General features: G+C 52.6%; 1 protein-coding gene across 1 annotated transcript in view; it reads right to left on the bottom strand.

The window, feature by feature from the left end:
* Positions 1-17735: 17735 nt before the first annotated feature.
* LOC113483994 (apoptosis-enhancing nuclease-like) overlaps positions 17736-19884 on the bottom strand; it is a 2467-nt gene continuing 318 nt past the window's right edge. The window contains exons 2-4 of the mRNA XM_026856074.1: positions 19436-19881; positions 18951-19151; positions 17736-18584 (exon numbers count right to left, since the gene is read on the bottom strand). Of these exons, the coding sequence (XP_026711875.1) occupies positions 18381-18584; positions 18951-19151; positions 19436-19881 (851 nt within the window). The 3' untranslated portion in view covers positions 17736-18380. The remainder of the gene's footprint in view (positions 18585-18950; positions 19152-19435; positions 19882-19884) is intronic.

Genomic DNA, 19884 nt, shown 5'->3' with positions numbered 1-19884 from the left:
TTTTTTTGTGTTTCTGAGGAGCTGAACTGGAGGCCAAAGCAAACCAGACATTGCTATCAATGGCTCCATTGAGTGCCAAGGCAGGCACAACGCAGAGCTGCAGGACACAGATGTTGAAATGGGGGGGGGGGCCTGTCCAATCCATGGATCCATAGGATAAGGAAGTACTGGGAAAAGAAAGGGAAGGATGGAGCGGTTGTCAGTCAAAGTGTAGAAATTGCATGGATTTGGAGTTTCCACTCAGAAGTTCTTATAAGGTGTGAATTTTGGCAGAGCTTCGCGGCTCCTGTGGTAACCTGAGGAGGACGGAGCCAGGATGTCTGGGGAGCAAGATGGCAGTGGTATGCTTCAGAGTCCCCGTAGCTGTCCCCTCGCCTACACATGGCACGACACAGCACGTGGGGAAACACCACAGACCCTGACAAGGTTCGCCTGGCCCCAGGACACGGGAGGCTGGTATGTGTGAGGCTCTGCCCTGGGTGCAACGTTGCCTTCAGCATCACCTTTTATCCCTGCTCACAGAGTTCACCAGCAAAAACACACAGCTCTGACGAGCCGACAGGTTCTGACAGCTGCATGCACACACAGAGGTTGGCACCTCATGCCTCTCCTGGCTGCCTGGGGTGGGACAGATGGGCAGCGAAGCAGCAGGACAAAAAGCAAAGATATGTGCTTTAGGATATCAAAACTCAGCTCCTCTCCTGCTCAGTTAATGTCTCTGAAATATTTATCCACCAAACACTTGCCTAAATATCCCACCCCCAGACCTCCAGCTTTCTGCACGTGGTGGCACAGAAGTCTTGGTGCCTCTGCTGTCAGCTGCCTTCCCTGACCTCCCAGCCAAGAGCTCTGCCTCCGGACGAGGGGCAGGTAAAGAGCTGTTCAAAAGAGGTAGGAACCAGGTACTGACAGGATAATGTGCCTTGCTGCAAGGATAATATATGTCACTGGGAATCTCAGGAGGAAGGGAGCCCAGCAAGATCATCCCTTTCTGCAGACACAGGCTGCCGGCATCAGGCAGTCACATCTCTGCCATGTGAACACACTCTTCTGAAGTCTTGGTCTTAGAGATGTGCTTTCGCTCTGCTTCCCCAAAAAGGCAGGGCCAGAAGGAGATTGTACTTGATCTTGGGCAGGAAGAACAGTCTGGCCAGGACACAAGCACATACCCTGCATTAACTCTCCATCACATAATGACTGCTGGATACGTTACCCAGTGTCTCAGGAGAACATCAGCATGTACTGTGCTGTTAAAGGAAACTCAGGTTCCTCTGGCTTTTATCTCTTTATAAAGCACAGTCAGTCACAGCTTGTTTCTGAAAGGCCAGAGTACCAGGAGGGTTATTGTTGCTACAGACAGCATGAACGGGTGAGGTGTGGGACTGAGGGACTGTGTCCAGGGAAAGTCATAGATACCCCTGCCACGACGGGACCGACCTGGAAAGAGAGGTGTCTTCTCCATGTGTATTGAGGCTTGGAAAGTGAGCCCACTACTTGAAGAGCAGTCCTTCAGGGTTCTCCTCCTCCTGCTCTAATGGTGGTTAACGCTGCTTGGATTTCAGCCCCATTTGTTGTCCTGCAGCTGGTTAAGTGGTGAGAGGAGTCTGTGCTGTGCACACAAGCTCGGGCTGGCCTCAGGGAAGGAAACAGAGGGTCTTGCATTGCTGGGATGCACACAGTGTGCTTTGGTAGAGCATTCAGCCTGGGCTACGGCTTATCCCAGAGCTTGGCCAGCCCTGCAAAGCCCAGAAGGAGTCCTGAGATGACAGAAGGAGCTCTCAACTCTTCGTCTGACTACGGCTTTTGTGAGTCAGGTTGTGTTTGCATAAACTGGACCTGGTTGCTAGCTGCAGGTTTTCCTGCCTATAACCACCATGCCTTTTAAGGCGTTTAGCAGTGCCATAATAGTAATTATTACTGGCAACTCTAGCTCTGCCTTACTGTGGGCACATCCTGGATGGAGCAGCCAGTGTGTGATAACACTAGGGAATAAGATTATTTGGGCAATTTTTCTTCTTTTGACAGCACTTGAGCTACAAGAGGTTCCAGTAAGAGAAATTACTGGCAGAATGGACATGGAAAGAGTGATTTTTAAGCAAATACTGAAGTGAGTGTTTGGCGTGAGAGATTGAGAAAGAAATTTGACCTGTGTCCCATCAGAGCAAGCAACGGAGCTTTGACACCACAGACGTCCTACAGTCCGACACCTAGGGAGGGAAGGAGTTCAAGAACTCATTTCAAATAAACACATACTTTGCAGAAAGTTTTCTTTTCAAGCAGTGGACAAGAGAAAAAGTCAAAAGTCTTTAGTTACCCAGTGGCTGACAGGTTTCTCCCCATTTCTATTATGTGAAGGGAAGATCTTCACCGACATGCCTTATCTAAATGGCCGGTGTGCCAGGCTCTGTTCTGAAGTTCTGCCCTTATTTGTAGCCTGAGCTGTAGTGAGTGGTAGATGAAAGTGCCCCTTTGCAACCCCCATGGCAGAACCAGGGCTCACAGTAGCCTTTAGCTAAGCCCATGGCATGGACCTTATAAAAGACTTTTTGATCTTCAAAGCCTGCAGTTATCTTGAAACAGAAAGCCTTGTTTCACTCTGCCTTATTGAGATCTTCGCCTGCCCCATACAAGGGAGATCAGAATATGTGTCATACCCCCACGACCGGAGAGCAGCACGACTCGCTTCAGGTGACACATTGACATTGCTGTGCCACAGCACCAGTAGGGCTGCATTGCTCTCGACCCAAGAGAGCAGGTGCCTATATTTTGGCAAGGTGATGGCTTGCAGCAACACATACATGTATGTCCCTTCCAGGAGCAGATTTTGAAAGCCTATTGCTCTTCTTATGCAGCTCAAATTCACCTGCCAGCTCTTCCATGGGGCAAACAGCCGTCTCTCCGGAGCCCAGCGGCGCAGGCTGGCACCTCACCTGAGTGCAGTAGGGAAGCACAACTGCCAGAGGACTTAGTGCTGGGAAAGGCAGGACTGTCTCAGAGAAAAATAAATAAATAAATAAATAAATTTTGGAAAAGAAATGTCAGAGCAACAAAAGAAAATCCAGATGTGCTGCATTCACATGGTAACAGTCTAATTGGAGACAGCCCCACCTGATTTCTAGCAGCTTAACGTTGCTCTTGCTGTTTTTTGACTGAGGATTTTCTCATTATTGGCGCATCTTTAGGAGAAAATACTATTCTTACTTGGCATTTGATTTTCTTTCAGAAATACTGTTTTTATTACTGTACCTTCAGCAAGATTTCCTAATAAGAAACATAAGACCTTTTAGCTCAGCTGGAGTTTTGCCATGGATTTCTGCAAGGACACAATCTTGGCTTAACCCAAAGGGCTGAGGATAGGGCTGGAAGGCGGTGGCAGCAGTACACCTCTGCAGATGCACTCCGATGCTGCAGAAGCTGCAATTATAGCAGTGCAGGGCCGCTGTCACAGTTATATCAGTGCATTCCTACCTCTCACAAGAGGGCTGGAGGGGCACTGGATGCAAAGCAATATCTCAAAGTCAGGCACAGGGTGCTGGACTAGTCCAAACCCCTCCTGGTAAAGGGCAGCAAATAGAGAGAAGCCTCTCAGGGATGGGGAAGGTGCTCACCAAACAGGCACATACACCTTCCCCTGCTCGTGCATCTCTTAAAAGAAAGCTTTTGATTCCCAGTTTGTTTTAATAAGACAGGTCCAGAGAGGTTTCAATTAAGTATCTAAGAGCCAGTACATTTTGCAGCTCTCTGCTCCAGTGGGGAGTCTGTCCCTTTCCAATTAAACTCAGGCACCTGCACCTGGTGCTGAGCTGTGACTGTGCTTTGCAGGGCAAAGTAGTCCCACCTGTGTCCCTGCTGCCTCTAGGGCTGTTACACCAGGGAGCGCTTGGCCCCATGTAGACAGCAAACTCACTCCTAAGCCGAACCAGAGGAAGGCACATGCATGCAAAGCCCATGACACCTCTCACAACCCACAGCCTGCTTCCCCACTCCTCGCCCAGGAAAAAAATCCAGTCCAGCTGCATGGCTGGCCTCTGTGCCCGGCAGAGGAAAGCTCATTTCCAGTCGGACAAACCCAGAGTGAAGTGGGTTTCAGCTTCCCCAGCACAAACTGAGGAAGATGAATTAATTTCAGACATTTCTGGAATTCCAACTATTTCATCAAGCAGCTGTGCCCTGTCACAGGTGCTCAGTGCTAAGGGCTGGCGAGAAGCAAGCTGATGGCCCAGCACACAAAGAAACAGAGGAGGAAAGGCCAAGGCCAGGCTGGCTCCATCCCAGTGCCGGCTGCAGCCTCCTACCCATCTTATTGCCGCCCTGCCAGCACCTCGGGGCTTCTGCCAGGTCCCTTCGAAATGCTGAAGGGGACCAAGTGGCAAGAGACAATCTTTGTCCCTGGCTGATAACATATCCTTTCCCAGAGCCCTCCTCACTGCCAAGCTTTAAACCTTGCTCCTGGGGCCATCTGAGCCCAAAGCAGATGCTGGCTGAGCAAACCCACTGGCAGGCTGTCCCGGGGCTGGAGCCGCCTGTGCGTGACAGTAGGCACGTAAGCTTGGTGGCCCTTCAGAAGAGACATTTCTCTAAGGGGTGGAACAGGCAAAAAAAAAAAAAAATCAGTCCCCTTCAAGGTTTTCAGTGGTGTAATAAAAGTCCCTGTGTCCTGGATGCCAGGGAGGTCTGGGGGAGGGGGAAGAGAGGGTGAAAGTGAATTAAATGGGCCTTTCAGGAGCAGAGAGAGCACTTAATCTTCTTTATCCCATTTAGTAACAGATGCTGTTGAAGCCTCCCTGCCATGATAGCCAGCCCGGCTCGGCCCACATTGTCTTTAGCAGACACGGTGCAGTCCCGAAGGAGGGCTGAGCTGGCGGAGAGGAGCGGGGCAGGAGGGGAAGGGTGTGTGCTGGCTTGAGAAATAGCGATCAGTTTAGACACACAGGATGAATCTGGGAGTACAGTGTGTCCAGGAGCATAGGGACAGTGTGCACCTCACCTCGGGATGAAGCACAGTGTTTCTCTCAGCACTTGCATACTTCTATGCCAGGTTCACCCACCTACGAGTAAGACCAGCTACAAGGTGGTGTGGGTTGGTGCAGGAGCATAAGGCGGGGAACGGAAAGCATTTGTGTCTGAAAGTCACCTTTGCATGTGGTCACCAATGATGCCAGAAGGGACCAAAGCCTGGAAGGCTGGGTCAAGGTGCAGCCCCACCCCAAGTAGAGGGGAGAAACAGGATGACACTTGTGTTACATGGCCAGGGCACAGGCAGTGCTCTGGAAAATGCCAGTAGAGATGAGGGGTGGGCTGCTGGCAGATCTTCAGCTGTCCCTTTCCTACAGAGGCAGCAGAACCACTGCTATGCTTCCTGACCATATCTGCACAGCATCCTCCACTTAGGCCACTTGCCTCATCCTGTAAATATTTAGGGTGCTCTGGCACCCATCGATGCAGAGACGTAAGAGCAGGAGGAAGAGCCCAGGGGCACAAGGCTGGCACACTGCAAACCTCAGCCATGATCACAGCCCTGCCCATCTCTGCTGATCCTTGCTATTCCCTTGATCCCTGGTTATCCTGCTCAGAGTGAGTGTGCCCCAGACATGCCTCTGAGCACCTAGAGCTCTCAGTACTAGTGTTGTAGGAGTATTATCACCAGTGCTTCTATAGCACAGATCTCTCCCATGACCATACCCCACCATCTCAAGAGCATCTCTGGGTTTTTTTCTACAACTGTCCTTCTGGCTTCAGCAGTGAAGAACAAACACCTTGCTCCTTTGATCAGCCCTAGAAAAGAGACAGACCCAAACCCTGCTTCTGCAGTCAGTAAGTGATAAAAAAAAAAAAAAAGCATTAAGTAGCTTCAGGACCTGCTGACACCTCAGCATAGAGTGTTTGCACAGGGTGCATCCTAAGAGCTACCTCTGAAAGACTCCTTAGGACTTACACCCCAGCACATCCCTCAGAAAACACATTCCTGGCTCAAATACCATTTTTTCTAGAAGAAAAAGAAAACTCCAAGTGCTTCTTTTCTGAAAAGACTACAGAAGGGTAAATAGCTAAAGCTAACTCAGAGTGAACAAGCCTGGCTAATAGGCTCAGATGTGAAAAAACAACCTATCCCTCCTCCAGGTACTCTGGGATCCCACATGTTCACTTAAAACAGCACCAGAGGCAGCTCTGGCTGTACACAGGACAGAGGCTACAGGTGGGCCAGGGCACCCCTTCATGCCAGCACAGCTGAGCCTGCCCGCTCAGCAGCAGGGCTGCGTAAGACCGGGTTCATGAGGGGCCTCTTCCTTTAGCGTAAGAATTTAAGTGATGGGGGAGAGAAGCACAGTAACTTTTGTGAGGCTGCTGGTGTACAGCCAGCAGTACCTGTAGAGTCAGGGAAAATTGTGCCGTGGAGGTGAGGAGTGCTAGGAATACCTAAAAATAAAAGCCTTTGGATTATAAGGACTTAAAAGAAAGCTATTCCTTAAACAGTTAGTAGTTGCAGCCTAGGGTCAGCAATGCCTTCCACCTGAGGCCATGTGAACTAAGAACATTAATTGAGCCTCCTGGGTATGTAAGCCTCTTATCTACTTATACACAGCACTTTATCTGAGCTGGAAAAAAAAAAAAAAAAGAGAGATTATTAGCTACTTTTAATGAACAGCAGTAAGATGTGCACGTTCACCTACTCTTTGCTGGAAGATGCTTCCTTCTCTCTATGTTTCTCTTTAAAATTATTAGCTTTTTAGGATGTGAGCCAAGACTTCAAAAGGGATGTAGGTGTCAGAGGAAGGGAGTTGGCTCCTATTCATCATTTAGGGGCTGAGGGTGCTCTCAAAGCTTCAGCTTGGCTCCTTAATCCTACAGGTGTTTCTTAGTTTTTCATATCTGACATCTAAAAGCTGCTGTGTGGGGCTCTACTTGCTTTCCTGTCTTGCTTAAGTGGCTCCCTATTTATCGAGGCAGCCCTGGAGACCCATTTCCTCAGCACCTTGCTGTGGCCATGCTCCGTGTCTGGGGTGTACATCAGAAGGGGAGGGTGGATGGGCTACAGCTCCTGGTGGCTACAGAGACCTTGAAGATGGACATGGTGGGGTGGAGGTTACACGTTGGGTAATTTAAATGCGACTTGCAGGCTGTGAAAGAGCCTCTGTAAACCCAGGTTCCTGTGTTGGAGAGCAGTGGACACTGGTCTGGGTTGTGCTTGGGGATGGGGGGCTTGCTGCAGGGGGCTGGCTGGGACGTACCTACAGTTTTGCCCCGTGATTTTAGGGAATATAAGAAGCAAAGGAGTGTGAAATGAGCACCACGTTGATGCCAGCCCTGAGCTGCCCTCTTCCTCCTGCCACTAGCAGAGTGGGGGGATGTGCTGGCTCACCAGTCCTGAGGGCCTGTGACTGGAGGAGGAAATTGATAAGAGCATATCTGCAGGAGCAGATTAAAACCCCCTCGCCTGGAGTTTCCCAAGGCAGTCTGTCGCCAGCAAAGGGCTTGTGGGAGCCCTGTTCTCCCTCCTGCTGCCAGCTCTGCCTGTCACCCTGCCGCTGACATGCCTCCTGATGTGGACCCTGCTTTGGATGCCCTCATGATCCAAGGATGACTTCCACTGACTGCTGCTTTTTCTTTAATGTCTCAGAGAGCTGTGTTTGCTTTTCTGATTCCCTTTCCTGATTGTTTTGAAAGACAGATGCCCTCTACCCCCACTCCCTTTAAAAGCCATGGCTTTTCTTGCTGCTAGTGGGCTGTAAAATTCTTTCCTGTTACAAATGTGCCCTTTCAGTTGCTTTCTGGCTTGAAGCAGTGTTGCTTTTTGTTTTTCTTTGGAAGTTGATTCTCATTTATTGCTCTCTTCTCCATAAGCTGCTAGTGCTGGCCAGGAGAGATGGGGTAATTTCCCCTCTCCTAAGCTATACTTCCTAGCTAAATTACACCTGGATCCAACACTAACCTTAAAGATGCTGTACTTGAGGGAGGGTCCAGACCAGGATGAGAGTTTGAGAGCGTGGCAGGGCCTTCTCTTTGCCCTCCCATTGCGTTTGGACCTGGAGGCTAATCAGGAACCTCAGACATGAGGAACAAGCAGTGTGCTGTGGCTTGGCCAAAATGATTTCTAAGCAAGGGCAGGGTGAGATGCAGGAGCAGATCAGGTCCTAAACCAGAGTTTTATCATCCTCTCTGCCCACACCTTGGTTCAACCCAAGGCTTTAGTCAGTCCCTCTCTCTGCAGGCACCAAGCACACCATAAAGTTGGCCAATGATGGAGCTAGAGGCAGGGGCAGGCACCTTGCTCCTTTGGTTCCTGGCCCTGATCCTGCTCCAAGAGGCTGATTCTTTCCAAAATCCTTCAATCATTTTTAAGCTCCATTCTCAGCTCAGTTTTTCAGAGCTGCCTCTCCTGCTGCATCTGGGGGCTGATCTAACATTCTAACATCCCTCTCTCACATCTCACTCCTTGTCCCTGCTTAACTGCTTTTGCCCACAGAAAGCAGGGGGAGAAATAAAACCCCTGTAACTGAGGATCTTCAAGTGGTTTGCAAACCTCTTTTCTCCCCACTGTGATGCTGCTTGTTCTGGTGGTAGGAAAATTGAGTCAGGAGCAGCAATGGGGTCATGTGCACTTCTAGCATCAAATGCCTGGCAGAGCTGGAGCAGAACTGATTTGCAGGATCCCCGGTGCACAGCCCGACTTCCCACCCGTCTGCTTTACCCCACTAACCAGCCCCTGCGATACAAAACAGGCTGTGGTTGGCAGTGGTTGGTTTGCAGTGGAGCTTAACAGTGCCAACCCCTGGGATGGTGACGATCGTTCAGGCGGGGGGGCTGGGACACGAAGCAGAGAGCGAGCTCTTAAAATGCTGGGAGGGTTGGCACGAGGCAAAGAAATGCAGCAGTGAGAAGGCTCACTTCCAAACTTATATATATGATTTAAAAAAAAAAAAAACAACACAAACCCAAAAGCTGGAGCTAAAAAGGCAGCTTGAGGAACGAAGCTGCTGGAGTTTTCCGAGAAGGCTCCCAAGATGCACAATGGGAACATCTGTACCTCGGCCGGCGCCTTGGAAGGGTCTCAGGCCGCAGAGAGGGGCTGGCGTCAGCCGGCTACAGCCCTGCCTTGATGCCGCCCTCTCCCCCAAACCCCTGCCTCGGCACGGCTCCTCCCGCCGCCCGGCTTTTCTCGAAGCGAGCTGTAAATCCCCCTTCCCACCTCTCCTCCTTCACCATGGGCTCTGCGGGTTTTGAGCAGCCCAGCATCCTGCGGCAGGAGCAGGGGAGAGGGAGGTTTGGCCCTGGGAACAACTGTCCTCTGTGCTGCCCGTGAAAGGCAGTTTCATAAGGCTCTTGCTCAAAACAGCCCGTTATCGGGATCCGCCGCGCGGGTCAGCGCGCTCCCGGGGAAGGAGACACAGGCCAAAGAGGTGCACACACGCGTAGTGTCTTGGTCCTGGCACCCGTGTTTGTTTTCCAGCCTCAGGGGATGCAGGCAGCCAGGGCTGATCCTGATCCTGCCTGTGAAGGCTGTCGGGAGGCTGGGGGATGGGTGTCTGTCCCCCTGCCTTCATGCGTGGGGCCCACTCCCAGCAAGGGGGTGGGGGTGCGCTCAGAACCCCTGGGTGAAGCCTGGCAAAGCCACGCGGGTGCCCGCTGCAGCAATTCCTGTGCACGGAGCTGTCGGGAGGTGAAATGGGTCCCTTAGGGCAGGCGGCGCTGGTCTAACATGGGGAACGCATTTAGAGATACGTCCCAGGGAAAATTCCCTCCCCTTAAAACCGTTCCCCATCACCTGTTTCATCTTTCTCCCCACACTTACTGCCCCCATCCTCTCCTGGGGGGCTCAGCGCTTGCCTGGTGCCAACGAAGGAGGTTTGAGAGGAGACAGAGCCCGCTCGTGCCAAGCATTTCCCGCTGCCGGGGACAAGCACAGTGGTCAGCCCTGACTGGACCAGACTGCAGCCCCTGGCCAGCCTCTCAGTGAGGGCACTGGTGCTTCAGCGCCACCGGCAGAGCCTCAGAAGGGACAGTGCCCGAGGGATGCACACTGGGGATCGGGTTTAGCCCTCTTCATCCTGACAAGCATCTGTGCAGGACAGCCCAAAGCGAGGGAGGCTCAGGGATGGAGGAGGGGACAGCTTTCTGGATGCTCCCCTCTTTGTGCCCATATTCCTTCCTCAGAGTACAAATGAATGGATTTATTCTCTGTTAAATTCTTTATGAACTTGGAAAACCTGCTGAAATGGGTCAAAACCAGACACCTTTAACAATTTTTGTGGTCTCTTAATGAAAAATTCACCTGTTTGAGAAACCAGAGTGGTAGAGACTTGGTTCCCTGTTGCAATTTTTCTCTCCTGAGCAACAGGTAAACATGGAAAACACATGCATGTTCGATGCAGCATGGTCTAGAAAAACATCTCCTTCATAAGGGGATGTTCTGAGCTTAAACAAAGGTAAATGATAGAGATGACAAGGATGTGTAGCTTTACTGCAGTGTTTTTCCTGACACTGGACTTCAGTGCTAAACATGGGGTTTTATTTACAGGGTTGAAGGCAGTGGATTGTCAGGCCCGCAGGCATGAAGGAGCAGGTCTGTCTCCTGCCCAGAGTGAAGGTTTCTGAGGGTTGGGGGTCAGCAGGGAGAAAGCTGCTACTCCTAGAGGTGGGATGAACATGTGTCTGTCCAAGGCAGGAGCATTGTTTGATAGTTGAAGAGCAGCCGCCACAGATATCCTGGGCACTGAATTCCCAAATTCAATGGGTTGACTTCGCCAAGCTTTCCTCCAAAGAGGGAGACCTGGAAGATCAAAAGCAGGCTTTGTAGGTAGTTATTGTGTTCATGTTCTTATTCTCCACATTCGTCTCCAAAATGGAGACATGAGTGCCATTTTGCCCTCTTTTACATCTTTTTATTGAAGCCAGTGATGCCAGAGGCTAAAAAGACCATTCCTGCCTCCTGCTGACATTAGCTCCTCAGGGCTCATTGACAAGTTGTCTCTCTCCAGGACATTTGTGCTGCTGATGCCAAAGGTAAACATAATTTCCCCCATGTTATTTCCAGCTCTATCTGCTCAGTATATATAAAAATATACTTTAAAGTGAAAACATAAAAATTAGAAGCAGTCCCTGGATTTTGTGGCTTTATGTGGCTCAGAGTCTGACATCTAGATGGCTCTGCAGGGCCCAAAGCAGTGTGAGTCCCCATGTATGGGCAGGACTCAGGGTTTGTATGGGGCACGGCAAAGATGAGCAGCAACAAGAAACCATGTTTGGTGCCACTTTTTCCACCCAGAACTGCATATTAAGGCCATCTTAAAATGACAACAAATGCTGCTCTGTATCTCTGGCTTTGATCTTTTTCATCACTCTGCTGTTTTAAGAGACCAGAAGGTTAAGGGAGACTGGCATGTCCTGTAGGGCCATCACAGTGGGCTTGTGTGACTTGGCCCCTGAAAGTTGCCATTCACAGCTGGTATCCTAATCTTATAAAGGCAGGAGTGGTTTCTAATGAAAGGGAAGGAGTCGCCATCCTGGGCAGGTGAAGGCCAAATACCACCAGTGACTTCTCCAGATGGTAAACAGCCCCTGGTGCTGACCTGCAGCAGCCGTGGCCATTCCTGCTCTGGGTCCATGGGCAGCCCCGCAGATGCCCTTCATCCTTGTCCCATCACATCCTCCTGCTCCGTGGCAGGGCTTCTCCCTAATAGAGACAGCTAATGCTGCTTTATGACCATTAATTTACATTCCTAAATGAATAAATATCCTCCTAGTAACACTAATACGTATTAGCTTGTCTCCCTGCTCTCCTCCCCCTGCACCAGAGCTGCAGAACTGTAGCTGTACATGTTTTTTTGGTGATGGTTGTGGATGCTTAGTTGCTGTTTTACTCAGATGCATTCACCATGGAACTGCCTCTTTGCCCATCCCATCTTCTTTTCCTGTCTTGGGGATGTAAACCACCTTCACAGTATTAGAAATATAAAATACCGAGGGATTCATATAAACCCAGGATATGGGAGAGAGGCCCGGGCTTGCAGGGCATTACTGGAGCCAGACCCCAAAGCCCCAAAAATGTGCCGCGATTTAATTGAGTGATGCAAGTGGCTTTCACGCTCCTTTTGTGTTTGTGACCTGCCTAAAATAACACCCTGGTAACCCGGGGCAGAGCCGGGCCCTGTCCCATCCCCAGCCTGCGAGGGGATAACTCAGAAACCAGCAGCCCGAGGGCACCATCTAGTGAATAGCCAGGACTGCACAAACCTGGAATGGGCAGAACTGGAGTGAAAATCGGGGGTGGGGCTCCCCAGGGGGTCAGCCCAGAGGAATGGAGAGTTTTACGCTTCCCCTACACTCCGGTTATTTTTTACTTTTCTCCATCAGGTTCCCCCAGAGAAGAGCCTTCACCACGCTCCATCCATCATGTCAGTGATGTTGGCCTAGGCATACCACACTTGCTTCTCTGTCCTGGTGAGGTGGCATTGGAAGGATGATGCTATTCTGTTTTCTTGTTTGGAAAAAAAAAAAAAAAAAAAAAAAAAAAAAAATGGGAGTGGAGTAGTGCAGGCAGCTCTGTTGTGGGGCAGGTCTGAGCTGGAGGCATGGGCTGTGCTTGCACCTGAGCTGAAGCTTCCCTTCTGAATTAGAAAACTTACAAACAACCATAGGCACTCTAACATCTCCCCATCACCCCCAGGGTGAGCTGGTTGGGGAAAAGCAGGCTGAAAGACCACAGGTTTGGTGCAGAGCTTAAAGCTCCCTGAGATAATGCAGCAACTGGGGATGGAGGAAATGCCATGCCACACTGCTGCTGCTGCCAGTGCTGGGGGTGCCGAGCTGGGTGCTCTCCCCCCGTTGCCTTGCTGGCCATTACATGCCTTGCCAGGAGAGAGCTGACCTGCCACTTGCTGTTTGCCAAGGAAGAGGCGTTTCTGCAGCCCAAAAGCGATGCTGTGCCTTGATATCTGCCATTTTCCCCAGCTCCCAGCCTGCCCCCTGCAATGTGTCCCCATGTCCACTGACCCCAGAGCCAGCCCTGGTCCCCCCAGCCATAAGATCAGAGGTTATTTTGCGATCTGGCTCACAGAGAGGTTATTGCTAAGGCAGGGGCTCATGCGTCTGACCCTGCTGTCCTCGGAGCCCTTTCCCTGGGCAGCTGTTGGAAGAGAGAATCCCGGAGGGACAAGGGAAGGTGTCATCTCTGACCAGGACCACAGTGGTGACCGACTCTTCAGCTCCTCCTTTACTCAGCGGTGCTGGGGAGCTCTCCACATGCCCCTGTCACTGCACCCCATGAACCCCTCCTGCCCTAGAGCTGGCATCTTCAGCCCCTCACAGTCTCCACAACCACTTGGTGTGCAGCCCCCAGCTCGCCCTATGGGTGCAGGGCTGTGGGGTGCCTGCAGCAGGGGTCCCCTTGCCATGCTGGGGGTGAGCCCAGCACCCAGCCTGCCTGCACAGGGGATGGAGCCACAGCTGAGTGGGAGGGGGTTTCTCCCCCAGGGGCTTCCTTGTGTTGTGCCTGCAGCAAACCCTTCCCATGCACCCAGTGGATGTGCAGGGCAGGGACCGAGGGGTACACAGGTACTCAGGTTGGGCCCCCACAGCCCCCCCCAGCCTTTGCAGCCCCCTTTGGGGCCAGCACCCTGGGGAGGATGGAGTGTGCTGGGAATTGTGCCTTTTCCTATCATCTGCAGACAGTCACGATGGTTAAGTGGCTTGTTTTTCATTAGGGAAAGGCTGTTGCTAGGCCACCCTGGTCCCCGGCATTGGTCGGGAAGGGGTTTTGCAGCCAATCCGAGAGGCTGTGCTGGCGGTTCGCACACGCACAGACATGCACACGCACACATGCACACGCACACCCCTCCTGCAGCCGAAGTGCTAAGCAGCTGCCAGATGTGCCTATTCATTTCCACATCACACCTATTCGCTTCTTCCGGCCAAGTGGGTTATTAAGGCTCCTGAGATTTTAATTTATAGCTGGCTGCGAGTTTTCTGCCTTCTAATTTATCCTTGGGGTGTAGAGGCGAGGGCTGATGGTGGGTGGGGGTACCAATGGGGCAAAGGGAGGCCAGTTCCTTCCTCTGCTGCAACCGGTTCGGTCTCTAGCGAGTTGCCCAAGTAAAGCCTCTGCACTTTGCCTACAACCAGGGTGAATCATCCCTCTGTCTCGCCCCAGTGAAGGAACAAACTGCCTCAGGATAGGGTCTTGCTCCGGGCTGTTATTAGGTACTGGCATTACTCCACCTCAAGACATTTGGGGCTTACATGGCACTTCAACCACATGTACCATGATAACCAGAGTCACCATCAAAGCAAACCTGGTGTTTGATCAGGGGATGCTGCTCCCAGCCGTGGTACCCATGCAACCAGCCCCCAGCAGCTGGGAGAGGTGCTGGACCATGGCCATGTGCTGGTGATGCAGGGCAGGAGGGTCAGACACATTCCTGGTGCAGCATCTCCTGGTACAGCTGCTATTCTGCTACAGTGCTATTCCAAGCAGCAGAAGCAGAGCCCCGGCTGCCTGGGCAAGGCAGGGTGTGAGCTGAGCCCAGGACGTGAGCAGGGTGGGGGCAGGCATCCACTTTTACAGCTGCAAAGCTCTTGCCATGCGAGATAGGAACACACACCAACACATGCGGAAAAACATGGACAATCCATGAAAAACTCAGTTTCTGACTGTGCCCTGTGAAAACCCCCATGTAGCAGGAGGGCAGGAAGTGGGGAGCTTAATAAAAGCAAAGGAAAGCATTGAATTGCCATCTGCTGCTCAAGGAGAAGCTGTTGCTAGACAGAGGTAAAAGCCGTCGCCATCAGCTCCCATTGGCTCAGCCCCACTCCAATGACGGGCTTATCAGTTACCTGCTCTTGCAGCTGGCTGGAAAAAACCTCATTTGACAATGTTTTCCCTCTGATAAAAAAGCCTATTGCTGGATTCATGGGTTTGGGTTAATCATTATTCAGGGTCGTTGAGATAACAGCTGAATTTTCTGCAGATTCTTCAATTATCACGAAATTTAGTGTAAATGGTGACCCAGAACAGCTCTTCTTCACCCGTCTAAAGACGCTCAGCCTGCCTAAAGATGCTCAGCCTCCCAGCATGAGCACCAGCAGGCCGCTCGAGTGATGAACCAGAGCGAAGGTTGGCTGCTTTCAGCCACAGCAACTCCCTGGCATGCAGGTGAATATTCACAAACACCTGTGAAAATCCTGATTAGCTCTTGCAGGGTTCACTGGGTGCAAACAGGGCGAATGTTGCCATTCAGATTATTCAGAGCAAACATTGCTTTGTTGGTAAGAAGCGGGTGACTACCACCCCTCCTCTTCCATGTGGGGTTTGCTCACCAGCAACCCTGCCTCGGGGGTTTGGGGAGCTGCAGTGCACAATGTCGGGGTTTTTCCAGCCCTTCAAAGCTGAGGTAAATGGGGATTGACCCCCCATATATGTTCTCAGCTGCCTCAAGTGCTGGAGATCATGGCATAGAAGCAAAGCTTGCAGGGCATGAAATCACCAAAGAGCAGCCAGCCTTTGGCTGCCTCGCTGCCTTCAAATTTACCCCGAAAGCAGGGGTGTTAAGTGAGTGTGGTGGCAATGGAGACAAGCTCTCAGAGGCAGCCTGAGACTTTCCCAACACCTCATGCCACCGTGCAAGCCTGGGGCTGTCAGGAGGGCCGGCAGGGGGATGTGCAGGTAGCCTGGGGGAGCTCTGCTGGGGGCAGGCAGGGAAAAAGCTGCCCTGGATCAAAGCGGATGAGTGCTTAGAGAAATCTGCCCCTTGCTTGGAGCCCAGCCCAGGCTTACTTTTGAAAGTGGGTCTTACGAAGGTGTTCGGATGGTCAAGACTTCAGAAACGTTGGGTATTTTTTCCTTAATTACGCCTTCCCCTTGCTGCTGGCTGACGGCAAGGCAGGCTGAGTCACAGGCTGATAAAGCCTCGTGGCCTTCCACCTCCTTTTGCAGCTTTCTTCAGCCTCACCCCAACACACCTGTGTCTCATATCGAGCCATCACGTGGTTTGGGGTAAGTCAGTGCTATGGGGTGGTGAGACGGGGGGGCTCAGGGGACAGCAAGAGGGGGGGACAGGTGGACAAACAAGTCAGGAGCTGTAAAGTGCCCCATGTGAGTTTCCCACAAACCCATGTAGCCCCCGATGGGACGCAGTTATATGGGCTAGCTTCTATGGCCATGAGCAAAGCATCTCTCTGCTGTGCCTTTCCTCTGGGTCTGCTTTCCCAGGAGCAGGAGACAGCACTGCTCTGTCAGCTTTGGGATGCCACCATCTGCTGAGCTTTCACCTTTTCTCCTGCTTTACTTGCCTCCTGCCACCCCAGGAGAGGTGGAACCGGCAGAGAGGAGGAAACAGAAAAATCTGTACCAGCTGTGCTCCTCCTGCACCCCACTGGGTGCAGCCACCGGGTTCAGGTCCCTCCCATATCCCGCCAGGTCCTGCTGACGTTGCACAGCATCATGTTGGTGCTCAGCTGAGCTGCTCCCCGAGGCTTGCACAGAGGGTGGTGCCAGCTGTGTTTTACAACTTGCTGCATCAGGAACACGCCTGGGACAAACTGGCACAAGCTGGATTTAAAGACCTACTGTGGGGCCTCGTTTTCTGCCAGGTCTGGTGGAGAGTGCCTAGCCCATGAGTTCACAGGACAGCCCGTGTTGTTATTTCTGTTGAAGGACAGTTGTGCTTGGGCCAGGGGGAGGTCAGAGCTTTTCAGACACATCTAACATGTTTCAAAGCATTTCTGAGCTGTACGTGGCTTCCTCTGCCGGGCAGGGAGGAGTTAAGATGGGAAGCGCAGGATGCGTCTTGTAATGGCACTGATGCGTGGGTCAGGTGTGCCTGCATCACCAGCTCCCTTGGCTGCTTCCCAAGGCTGGGCCTGAGTTCCCCTTTCCTCCCCCTGGCCGCCGGGAAAAGCCTGGGGCACGTCTAGCCTGGCTGCAGGGAACATGGTCTCCACAGGGTACACAGTCTCCATGTTGGTGCTGGCTGCCGTACCCATGCTGTGCTGCACCCGGGCTCCCGAGGGACCCCGAGGTGCTGTCAGCCCTCTAGCCCCCTCCTACCTCACAGCCTTGGCAGCGGGACTGGGGACCCCAGTGCTAAAGGGGTGGCCTCAGCCTTGAGGCACCCAGCAAAAAAATATCCATTTTCTATAATAACCATGGCTGTTCAGTTCCCCAGGGAAGTGTGCGACTCCCCATGTCCAGACCCAAACGCCACTCCCAGCTGGGGTCCATCTGTGCAGCCACAGGTACCTACATGTCACCCATGGGGCATCACCCCATCCCCACACTGTCACAGCAGTTCAGCATCGTTCCCACCCCACAGGGCAGGCACAGCTTGTGCTCCCAGACCCTGTGTGCACCCCTGACTTGCGGGGTGGGCAAATCCCAACAGTGGGATCTCCTTAACATGGGGAGCTCCCCGAGCTGGAACAGCTGCTGGAGAGGGGCACAGCAGGATGCTTTCTCCAAGGAGCCAGCAGTGCTGGACCACAGGGCTCTAGCTGAGCCCATCCCCTGCTGCTCCTGCCTTGCCTCCACAGGAATCTCCCCAGAGCAGAGGGGACCAGCCGGTACCCCAAGAAACTGCTTACTCCAGCCATCATCAGGCCACTCAAAGCACCTTTTTTGGCTGCAGGTGGGTTTTAAGCCCTGGGGCATGGCATGGTACACAGGCAGCTCTTTGCCAATCTCATCTCACTTCTCTCCCTCCTGGAGAGCTGCCAGACCAGATCATACAGCACATACACAAGGGTTTAGCAAGAACAAGTTTTAATTCAGAATTGGACAATTATGTGAATAGTCTATTTAAAATTAAGTGCATCCTACACTCTTGTCCAGGCTGGACATTGATTACACCCAGACTTTCTTTTCAGGCTTAACTGTGCATTAAAAGTGAGGCAGAAACTAGTTGTTTAACTGGCCCCGGGTGGTTTGCAGCCCTTGGGCACCTCAGTCTTCCCAAAGGAAGACTTGCCACTTGCTCCCATGGGGGGTATCCCCTTCCCAGAGGGCATGGGAGGTGCCCTGGCAGCCCCAGCTCACCGCTGCAGCCATCACATGCCCACAGGGGCTCCTCCACGCTGACACCAGGACCCTGCTCATCCCTGAGCACCGAGTGACATATGACCATGGCACAGCCACAGTGCTTATTTCTGTGCAACAGCAAGAGGCTGCAGACAGCATTTTTGGGAGATTGCTGGTGTCCAGGTGTCGACATGTCTCCATCCCCGAGCAGGGCTGGGGATATCCAACTCCCCTACACTGCTGCAGTGGAGTTAGGTGCCAGGCAGAGCCCATGAGGCACAAGCCCGGGGAAGGAGGCCAGCAGCCACCTCCACCTTTAATAGCTGAAGGCACCAGGATGGCCTGAAACACGTGGAGGAGATGCTGTCCCCCATCACAGGCTGCTTGTCATCAGGTCTGTGGGCCAGTACCGGTCATCCATGTACTGGTTGCTGTCTGCAGTGGGGTCTGTGATGGGGCTGGGGGGCCGGGGGGGCAGGCTACGGGCCAGCTCTGTCTCCCACTGCACCTCCACCAGTCTGTACAGCTCCATGGCCGTCTGAGCATCCTCCACCGATGAGTGCCCTTTGCAGCCGACCTGAGCAAAGGGGGGAAAGCCTCGTTAGATAAAGGGAGCAGCAAAAATCCCACAGGTCATCTTGTCTGCTTGCTTGGAAGGACACAAGCACAGGGGGTTTTGGAGGTGGCAAAGGTTTGATGCAGCTGAGGGAACAGGCATCTCTTGAATGCGCTCTGGAGGGCACAGGTCCTGTCCTTGCTTTACTGAGATGCTTAATAGTTTCAGAGGTCCTGGGCTCCCCCAGCTTGATCACAGCCAGGAGCACGGGATGAACAAGGTTTATCTCCATCTCACAGAGAGCACCCATGGAGACGGAGGGACCAGGCTGACCACAAAGGCTCGCAGCAAATCCATGAACTGCTCCCCAAGGTTCCTGGTGCTTACCTGGATCTTTTTCTGGAGCAGGTGCCTGGCCAAGCTCTTGAGTGAGACATTGGCCCTGCTGGGCAGCCCTGCCCTCTGGTTCAGTATGGGGATCCGGCTGGTGTCTCGGGTCCTGTCTTTCGGGTGGAAGTACTTCAGGGCTTGGAAGTCATTGTGAATGGCGTGTCCTACCACAATCTTGTCTTTCAAGATCTTCAGGATCTGGAAGTGTCAGAAAGAGTTAGACAGGCAGTACAGCAAAGAGGATACCAATTAAGCATAAAATAAACCATTTTGCATTAAATTCAGTTCCTTCAGTTCCTGTTTTTATGGTCCCAAAATAGAGCAGTCAAGCAAACCAACCCACTGCACAGCTTCACAGGCTCCCTCGTCCTCTGCTTGTGTCTGCCTGAGAGTAGCTCAGCACAGGCCATCAAATATCCCAATTCGCATCTGGCAGGTTACACACAGCCTTTTTTGTGGTTTTAATTTCTCTTTTTCCTCACCTCTGCCTGGGCAGCCTTGAAAGGAATCGCACTCTTCATGTGCTGCTTGGTGATACCGCTCCAGCGCGTCCGGTAGTCCACGATGGGGAGCTCAGGTTGGACGTATTTGTCATAGATGACGTCTCCCTCGTAGTTCACCACGGAGCAGCGCGCCAGCTCGCTCAGCCTGCCCTGAGGACCTGTGCCCACCATCTCACAGTCGATGGCCACGTACTTGCCCGGGCGCAGGAGCGCGGAGGACATCCGCACGCCCCTGGCGCTGCTGTTGCCCCAGGACAGCAGCACGGAGTGGTGCCTGGCGATGCTGTCCGGAGAGGTGGATGGGGACAGGGATGAGGAGACGACATGTTTGGGCTTTGGGACCTTCCCGCAGCGCTGGGCCACGGTGCCACCCGTCTTGGCGAGCGTGCTGCGAGCCTCCGGGCCGGCCGCGGGGTTCTGGCTGCCCA

The sequence above is a fragment of the Athene cunicularia genome, assembly GCF_003259725.1.
Source record: "Athene cunicularia isolate RWA chromosome 10 unlocalized genomic scaffold, athCun1 chr10_part1, whole genome shotgun sequence".
Lineage (NCBI taxonomy): Eukaryota > Metazoa > Chordata > Aves > Strigiformes > Strigidae > Athene > Athene cunicularia.
The sequence above is the reverse complement of the archived record's forward strand: the minus strand, read 5'-3'. Positions and strand labels throughout refer to the sequence as shown.